The sequence below is a fragment of the Rhinatrema bivittatum genome, chromosome 19 (genome assembly GCF_901001135.1).
Source record: "Rhinatrema bivittatum chromosome 19, aRhiBiv1.1, whole genome shotgun sequence".
Taxonomy (NCBI): Eukaryota; Metazoa; Chordata; class Amphibia; order Gymnophiona; family Rhinatrematidae; genus Rhinatrema; species Rhinatrema bivittatum.
The window spans coordinates 23,736,158-23,746,034 of NC_042633.1; the positions used below are offsets into that span (position 1 = coordinate 23,736,158).

General features: G+C 39.9%; 1 protein-coding gene across 1 annotated transcript in view; it reads left to right on the forward strand.

Annotated features, from left to right (window-relative positions):
• LOC115080300 overlaps positions 1–9,877 on the forward strand; it is a 226,983-nt gene that overhangs the window by 151,288 nt on the left and 65,818 nt on the right. The window contains exons 86-97 of the mRNA XM_029584450.1: positions 679–777; positions 1,155–1,174; positions 1,360–1,471; positions 2,125–2,223; positions 2,919–2,944; positions 3,373–3,481; positions 5,389–5,487; positions 5,856–5,875; positions 6,060–6,171; positions 9,108–9,206; positions 9,584–9,603; positions 9,789–9,876. Of these exons, the coding sequence (XP_029440310.1) occupies positions 679–777; positions 1,155–1,174; positions 1,360–1,471; positions 2,125–2,223; positions 2,919–2,944; positions 3,373–3,481; positions 5,389–5,487; positions 5,856–5,875; positions 6,060–6,171; positions 9,108–9,206; positions 9,584–9,603; positions 9,789–9,876 (903 nt within the window). The remainder of the gene's footprint in view (positions 1–678; positions 778–1,154; positions 1,175–1,359; positions 1,472–2,124; positions 2,224–2,918; positions 2,945–3,372; positions 3,482–5,388; positions 5,488–5,855; positions 5,876–6,059; positions 6,172–9,107; positions 9,207–9,583; positions 9,604–9,788; position 9,877) is intronic.

Genomic DNA, 9,877 nt, shown 5'->3' on the forward strand with positions numbered 1-9,877 from the left:
CCCAGTTCTGGTACTATCCGATAGAGTAAATAATCGATATCTGTTACCTATGTATCTGTTGCACATTGCTCATTCATTAAAAAACCCTAATCATATCCCCTTTTGGTCCTTTCTTCTCCTCGTTCTACAGCAGCTTATTCTCAATATATTCAAAAGTAATGTTAACTTAGAATTTAGAGCCTGGCCCACATGTATATGAAACTTTGGTAAATTACTTAAGAGATTAAAAAGCGATTAAAAACTTGACTTCTTGCAAATACGAAGAATTCAGAATGATGTATAACATTTTCTTATTCTATGCCATTCCTAACTATATCAATGGATGCACTCCCGAATGTGTTAGCCCTCACTGTTCGCTGCTTTTAGATACATTACAGCTCATCAACTCCCAGTCCTTAATAATCAAGATGTAATGGGCCCGTTAAGATCCTTTTCGTCTTCTCAGTGTTCTTACCAAGTTTATCCTCTCTTGTCTAAATAATAACAAATTCCGTCCGTACTATTCCCTTCTCGTCCTCTAACCATACCGTCCATCCACCTCTCTCTGCCAGGTGAGCAGTCATGGCCTTCATCCAGTAAATTGCATGGTGTCTATGTATCTCTCCACTCATTCTTCTGTTTGGGTGAGAGCTCGGTCATCTTCAGTCTTCACCTTTTCCTTCTCTTCTTCCTTTCCAGATTGCCCATCATGTCCCAACGTTCCAGAATGTGCCCCTGGTTTCATTGTACGGAAAGATTATGATCCTGAGACTAACTGCTGCCCATCATATAAATGCGGTAAGGGTTAGACGAAAATTATGAAGTTAAGATGAAATAAAGTGGACATGATGTGGATACGAAGATGTGCATATGCAACCAAACCCCATGCCAAAAGAGCAAAGGACTCTAAAAATAGCAAATACAATTTTTCAAACCAGGGATTTAACAACTGTTTAATGTAGAAATGGGTGGGGATATTGAGTTTGCCGATGAACTGAATGGATAAATGTGAGAATCCTTTATTAGTCGACAATAAGGGGGAATTTAAATAATGAGGCAACAGCGAGCATTGCACCAAAAGTGAGAGAAAACCTCATTGGCCAGAAGGCATATGAATACACCATGACTTCTTGTTGATGATAAAGAAATGATTATCGTTTTCTGCTCTATTTCAGTTCCAGAAAACCCAACCCTGGTAAGTTTGTTTTTCTCTCTCTCTTGGACTAAGGTTACTGTTACAAACCCACCAGCCTTTACCTAATTAAAAGCTCGATCTGCTTAGGGTTAGATGTCTCCTCACGAGCTCATTAGGTGTATTGGAGGTAGGATATTTTTAGTTGAAATTTTCTGATTTTGATGGCAATGATGTGGGTCTTGCAGCCAAACGAATGTAAGGATGTGACCTGTCCTATGTCCGAAAGCTGCACTAAGACAGACTCCATCCAAGTGGAAATGTCCGGTTCAGATCCCTGCTGCCCTGATTATGACTGTGGTAAGTAGATGAGAGGCTGCAAGATGAGAGGTATCCATAGAGCAATAAAGAGGCATTATGATAATCTCTGTTTTATTCTCCATTGTTTTTCTAATAATTCCAAGCATTCTATTTGCTTTACTGGCTGCTGCTGCACACTGAGAAGATTTCAACATATTTTCAGTGATGACACCTAGATCTTTTTCCTGAGTGGTGACTTCAAATGTGAAACCTTGCATTATGTAGCTATAATTTGGGTTACTCTTCCCTAAGCCCATCACTTTGCACTTGTCCTCATTAAATTTCATTTGCTATTTGCTTGCCTAGTCTCCAGTTTTGCAATATCCTCCTGCAATTCTTCACAATCCTCTTGTGATTTAACACCTTTGAATGATTTTGTATCATCAGGAAATGTGATCAGCTCACTTGTTGATCCGATTTCCAGGTCGTTTATAAATACATTAAAAAGCAGTGGTCCCAGAAGAGATCCATGAGGCATGCCACATTTCACCAAGCTCCATTGGGAAACTTTATCATTTAGCCTTACTCTCTGTTTTCTATCTTTTAACCAGTTGGGATTCCACAATAGGTTCCCAGTTTGCAGGATGTCCGAGTAAGGTTTAGAACTGAGATTTTCTTTTGCTTTCCCTTCTCCTCTTCCCCTCCTTCTGCAGCGTGCCCAGACTGCCAGCCACCACCAATCTGCAAGGATGGAAGCGCACCAACCCAAAGACTCGACCCAGAGTCTGAGTGCTGCCCCACGTACACATGTCGTAAGTATAAGCAAGAGGCTAAGATGAATAAATGGAGGGTGTGGATAAGTGAAGGTGCAGCAAAGGGAAAACTAAAGGTAAATCATACTAACACAATGTGCCTACATTCCGCTGCATTAAAAGGAGACATCACGGGAAGCATTTGGAGGGCAGGGTTGTAAACCTTGTGCATACATTTAATTTTGGAAAATGTACTTTACACCTACATAGGGAACAACTTGAAGAATGCAGATTGCTTTTTATCCACATAACAACCTAATCTTCAAATGAAAATGACATGAATCTGTTGTGTTTGAATATCAGGCTGGTGTGTGCAGGATAGAAAGTACATACCTCATTTGCTAGTTAGTCACCTGAATGAACTTTTAACCCATATCATCCCAATGCCCCTAGAAATATCATCACTCAGTATATTGAAAAATATCATCACCTCCTCTGGGTCCTTCTCTCTTTTAGGTTACATTGGTTTAATTTGCCCGCTCTGTCCTTCATAGTTGCCACTCTAGGGTTCGTGCTCCAAACTGATAGCCCTGCTCTGTACATTCTCAAGTCTTGACTTGACTTTTATGACGGAAAATCATATCTTGCTGTATTCAGGAGTAAGTCATAGACAGGATCTGAGCTAGGAGACGAGCATAACAATTCCTAAAGGCTCAAATTATTAAATTCATTCATTATTATCTTGTTTTTTTCAGCTAATGCAGGACCACCCCCAACTGTGGTAAGTTTAATGATCATTTTTCAGAAAAGGCTTCACAGGTTAGAGGTTTGGGTACAGTCTCATCCCATCATCTTATTTTCTAATACAGTCAGGTATGCAGGGGACTCTCTAGGAAGCAAAAACCTAGGACCATGAAAGGGCAGTACTGGGGTTAGAGAAATACCTCCAGGTACCTGTGGTATGTAAAGAAAGAGCTCTCCATCTGTTTGCGAAACAGAAGAGATCATGGTGGATCAGTCATAATAAAGGGACTGATCCACCAAAATCTGGCTTTTACTCTAAAGGATATACAGAGTGATGTTTCCCATATGGAGGGACGGATTAAAAATGCAAGAAGTACGGGCAAAAATCAATCAAAGACGAAAGCTAAGAAAAATGTAGGTTTCGGTGATGATTTGGGTCTGATATTTATATTACGTTCACCACAGCCTTCATCGTGCACGGACGTTGTGTGCCCCTCATCTTCATGTCAGCAGAAAGATGCCATCAGTGTAATGGTTGAGAGTAATAATCCCTGCTGTGAGGCATACAAATGTGGTGAGTGAAAGTTTGTGTACTGAGCACTTCTGAATTAATGAGCGAACATAAATTTGAAAAGCATGCATGGAAAACACTAAAGCTGCACAAAGGGGCAGTAACTATCTTTCAGAATACATGGGGGTAACCTGCATGGTGCAGCAGCAGCTACTGCCTTTCACAGAACGGATGTTGGTAACCTCTATGGTGTGGCTGTTACTATCGTTAGCAAAACATATGGAAGTAACATGCATTATGTGGCAGTTACTCCCATAAACCACATGCTAGTCAGACTGGATGGACCATTTGGTCTTTATCTCGCATCATTGCCATGTTACGAACATTAACCTTCACCGTGACCGCAATCTTAACACTATTTCCTATCTTTAATCTTGATCCAAATCTTTAACTCAGTCTCTAATTCTTAGTCCTATTCTTAAATTCAGTCATAAACGTAACTGTATGCCAAACCTTATACAATCCCAGTCCTTACCTTAACTTCAATACTAAATCTAACTTCACTCCTAATCCTAACCTTAATCTCTGATCCTAACATCAATCCTATTGATAAACTCAGTCCTAACCCTAACGAAAATTCTAATCTGAATACTAACCCTATCTTAACCCTAACCTCAATACTAAACCTATCTTCACTCCTAATCCTAACTTCAGTTTCTAATACTAACACCAATCCTATTCCTAAACTCAGTCCTAACCTGACCATACCACATACGCTAAATATTAAATCTAATTTCCCTCCTAATCCTAATTTCAATCTATACTGTAAACAATCACAGTCCTAAGCCTAATTCTAATACTAACTTCGACTTTAACGTCTATGTCAATCCTAATCCTACCTGCAAACCTATCCCTTTAATTTAGTGTTTTCCATCTTACTCATGGAGGCAGACTTAACCATGAGATAAGGTCTGCATACATTGGAGACCCAGGGTATGCCAATCGATCTCATGCATATTCACTGTGGCAAAACTGAAAATCCAATTAGTTAGGAGAACCTCCAAGAGAGAGTGGGAAACAATGTTTTATTGTTCTTAGCAGGTCTTTAGCATCCTTTAGCTTTCATAGCTTTGGAGTCAACTTTCATAAAAGCTACTTAGAACCAAAGATAACTGGTTAATTTTAAGTGGCTATTCACATGAACATTTTCAGTCAAACTTAACTGCTAACATTTTCACTGAAAATCTCCATAAATCTACCCAATCTACCTATCTAATAATTGTTTTTGGACTATCTGAAAGAGTAAATAACCATCCTGTTCATCTGTTGTGGCCTCCTCACGATTTTAAATACCTCCTTCACATCCTCTCTTGGTCGTCTCTTCTCCAATCTTTCCACCACCATATTCTCATATATATCCAAAAGTAGAGGTTAACTTAGAATTTTGGAAAAACGTTCCTTACTTATGGCGTAGGGACCAAATTTAGGGCAGGGCCCGGGCAATATGTAGATAACATTTTAGTAAATTCCTTAAAAGAAGCAAATAAAAGCCAGACTTCTTGCAAATATGAAGAATCCAGAAGGGTGAATAACATTAATTTACTCAATGCCATTCATCACTGTATTGACTTCATGCACTCCTGCCTGTGTAAGCTCTCAATGTACACTGCAATTAGATACATTCAGCTCATCAACTCCCAGTCCCTACAAATTAAGGAGCCCATTCAGATCCTCCTCTTCATCCTCTCTTGTCTAGACAATAACAAATCCCATCCATTCCATTCCTTTCTCCTCCTCTAACCATACCATCCATTCACTCCCTCCCATGGCAGGTGAGCAGTCATAGCCTTCATCCAGTACATGGTGTTTGTGTCCCGCTCCACTCACTGTTTTGTTTGGGTCAGAGCTCACTCATCTTTTGCTTTCTCTATCCTTGATGTTCACCTTTCCCCTCTCTCCCTCTTTTCCAGTGTGCTCAGCATGTCCCTCAATTCCAGACTGTGGCCCTGGTCTCATCTTACGGAAAGATTATGACCCTGAGACTGAGTGCTGCCCAACATACCAATGCGGTAAGAGTTAGAGGAAAATTATAAGAAATAATGTGGAGAGAATGTGGGTCTGGAGATACGTAAATGCAACCAAATCGCATGCCAAAAGAGCTAAGGACTCTCTAAAAATAGCTAAAACACTTTTAAAACCAGAGATTTAACAACTGTTTAATGTAGAAATGGGTGGAGATATTGAGTTTGCAGAAAACTGAATGGATAAATGTGAGAATCGCTTTATCAGCTGACAAAAGGGGAATACAAGCAATGAAGCAACAGCCAGCATTGCACCAAAACAGACAGAAAACTACATTGGCTCAGAAGGCATATGACTACACCGTGTCTTGTTGTTAATGATAAAGAAATGATTATCGTTTTCTGCTCTATTTCAGCTCCAGAAAACCCAACCCTGGTAAGTTTGTTTTTCTTTCTCTCTTGGTCTAAGGTTAATGTTACAAACCCACCAGCCTTTCTATAATTAAAAGCTTGGTTTCCAAGCGTTAGATGTCTACTCGTGTGCTCATTAGGTGTATTGGAGGAAGGATATTTATGGTTGGAATTTTCTGATTTTGATGGCAATGATGTGGGTCTTGCAGCCAAACGAATGTAAGGATGTGACCTGTCCTATGTCCGAAAGCTGCACTAAGACAGACTCCATCCAAGTGGAAATGTCCGGTTCAGATCCCTGCTGCCCTGATTATGACTGTGGTAAGTAGATGAGAGGCTGCAAAAAACTTAGGAAATTACTGTAACAAACAAAGAAATCCCTACACCATTAGAAGTATTAAGAACCCATACCCTGCCTTAGTTATTCTGAGTCATTTCTTGTTGCCTACTCCAAGGAGTAAGTGATGACCTTTGTCAAGCCTACCTTGCTAATAATCGTTTATGGACTTTTCTTCCATGAACTTGTCCAAACCTCTTTTAAATTCAGTTATGTTATTGATTTATTTAAAAGCATTTATTGCTCGCTTCTCTAAAGTTACAGGCAGGGTACAATAAAACATTCATAAAAAGCAAGCAAAACAACAATACAGGACTAAACCAAACTGAACAAACCCTACACAGCAAAATTAAGCAACTTGAGCAAAGTCTGATGGAAACTGGCAAGCAAAATGAGGGTACAGACTTATGGAAAATCCTCAGTGAATAAGTGTGTTTTTAGTACATTTTAAAATAGCTTTGCATCACTCATGAGTTATAAGGAAAGGGAATTCCAGAAAATAGGGCTATATATTGAGAGAGAGCGCTCACATGTGTAGGCAAAACGAGACATCTAAGAGAAACTGACTTGATGGATGGAGAATCCGAGCTGGGGTATGAATGCCCAGTATGACGGTAACTTTCATAGCGGCACAAGGGCGCACAAGTTAGGGACGCGGCCATTTTATAACATAAACTTGTATATACGCACATGTTGTAAAATAGCTTGACTGTCCACACATGTCCACGCAATTTGAAGTGAGCGCCTGCCGGTGTGCGCAAATGCCGCTTCTACCATGTAAGTGGGGGATTTTAAAAGACACGTGCCCCGACGCCATTGCCAGTTTTCCCATTTGGTTCCATTCGCCCAGTTAAGTGATAGGTCTTACAAAATCCCTAGTTTAATACCCTTCCTTCCTCCCTGTTAGACACAACCCTAAAACCTCCGCTGATCTGTCTAGAATTATTTTTTTTAGAAGTTACACTTCATCTGTAGGAGAAGTAAGTTACGTGGCAGGGGGCCCCAGCGTGTGCCAATGCACATTACAGGCTAATTTCTATTTTAAATCCAGGAACGCCCATGCTCGCCCCTTTTTTGGAACTTTTCATTTGTGCGCGGAGTGGCAGGTATGCGCGAATCCGGCCAGCTTTTAAAATCTGCTTGGCGTTCACCAGCCCAACATATCCGCAAATCCCCTAATTTCAGCGCAAATCGGGCTTTTGAAATTCACCTTTATGGAGCTTATCCATGGGCTTTTAACATTCTGTAATAGGTTGTGGAGATAGCAATTTTGTATTTAATACGTGCAGAGATCGGTAGTTAATATAAATCTTTTAAAACAGGAGTAATTTGATGACGAATAGGTGTGTTGGTAAGCAAGCGTGCAGCAGAATTCTGGATTATTTAAAGAGCATGGAGAGAATTTGGAGAGAGACCAACATAGAGACAATTACAATAGTCAATAGAAGGGAATAGAAGTGCATGGAGGACTGTACAAAAGCTAACTGGTGGTAATATACATCTTAAGATTCTTAACATCCTTAACTTGAAGAAGGAATTTTTAATTACAGATTTAATTTGTGGTATCATGGATAGAGTGGTGTCTAGCATGACACCAAGGATGTGATCTGTAGGAGAAATCGGGATGGTTTCACCCAAGATTTGAATGAACTCAGGAATACCAAACGGGGAAGAATATTAGTTTTTTTAATATTCAGAGATAAAAGATTAGCAGAAAGCCAACACCGAATAGAGTGAAGGCAGATAGAAGCAAAGTTAAATTGAGGAAGACTGGGAAGAAACAATGGGAAAGAAGAAGTGTATATCATCGGTGTAGAACTTATAGGTAACTCCAAGTGCAGACAAGAGAGCGGAGTTTGATCAACAGTAAAGAGCGTAGCAGACAATCCAGATCCTTGAGCTACTCCTGAAATATTAGGGACCCAATCTGAGTATGGTCAGACATATATGAAGAAAACAAAGCAAGGACAGAACCCCATATACCCACTTCAGAAAGTCGAGAAAGTAAGATGATGTGATCTAAGGTTTGGAAAGCTGAAGAAATATGTAAGAAAGAGAATATAGCATGTGGCAGAGTCAAAGCCATGGTGAATAGTGTCAAAACTAGAGATGAGTAAAGATTCAGTGCTGTGATAGCGACAAAAGCCATGACCACATCCTCCAGCTTGATTGTGCGCTGAGTGAAAAAATACTTTCTCCAGTTTGTCTTATATCTGCTGCCCTTCAGTTTCAAGGAATGTTCCCCAGTTCTGGTACTATCCGATAGAGTAAATAATCGATATCTGTTACCTATGTATCTGTTGCACATTGCTCATTCATTAAAAAACCCTAATCATATCCCCTTTTGGTCCTTTCTTCTCCTCGTTCTACAGCAGCTTATTCTCAATATATTCAAAAGTAATGTTAACTTAGAATTTAGAGCCTGGCCCACATGTATATGAAACTTTGGTAAATTACTTAAGAGATTAAAAAGCGATTAAAAACTTGACTTCTTGCAAATACGAAGAATTCAGAATGATGTATAACATTTTCTTATTCTATGCCATTCCTAACTATATCAATGGATGCACTCCCGAATGTGTTAGCCCTCACTGTTCGCTGCTTTTAGATACATTACAGCTCATCAACTCCCAGTCCTTAATAATCAAGATGTAATGGGCCCGTTAAGATCCTTTTCGTCTTCTCAGTGTTCTTACCAAGTTTATCCTCTCTTGTCTAAATAATAACAAATTCCGTCCGTACTATTCCCTTCTCGTCCTCTAACCATACCGTCCATCCACCTCTCTCTGCCAGGTGAGCAGTCATGGCCTTCATCCAGTAAATTGCATGGTGTCTATGTATCTCTCCACTCATTCTTCTGTTTGGGTGAGAGCTCGGTCATCTTCAGTCTTCACCTTTTCCTTCTCTTCTTCCTTTCCAGATTGCCCATCATGTCCCAACGTTCCAGAATGTGCCCCTGGTTTCATTGTACGGAAAGATTATGATCCTGAGACTAACTGCTGCCCATCATATAAATGCGGTAAGGGTTAGACGAAAATTATGAAGTTAAGATGAAATAAAGTGGACATGATGTGGATACGAAGATGTGCATATGCAACCAAACCCCATGCCAAAAGAGCAAAGGACTCTAAAAATAGCAAATACAATTTTTCAAACCAGGGATTTAACAACTGTTTAATGTAGAAATGGGTGGGGATATTGAGTTTGCCGATGAACTGAATGGATAAATGTGAGAATCCTTTATTAGTCGACAATAAGGGGGAATTTAAATAATGAGGCAACAGCGAGCATTGCACCAAAAGTGAGAGAAAACCTCATTGGCCAGAAGGCATATGAATACACCATGACTTCTTGTTGATGATAAAGAAATGATTATCGTTTTCTGCTCTATTTCAGTTCCAGAAAACCCAACCCTGGTAAGTTTGTTTTTCTCTCTTTCTTGGACTAAGGTTACTGTTACAAACCCACCAGCCTTTACCTAATTAAAAGCTCGATCTGCTTAGGGTTAGATGTCTCCTCACGAGCTCATTAGGTGTATTGGAGGTAGGATATTTTTAGTTGAAATTTTCTGATTTTGATGGCAATGATGTGGGTCTTGCAGCCAAACGAATGTAAGGATGTGACCTGTCCTATGTCCGAAAGCTGCACTAAGACAGACTCCATCCAAGTGGAAATGTCCGGTTCAGATCC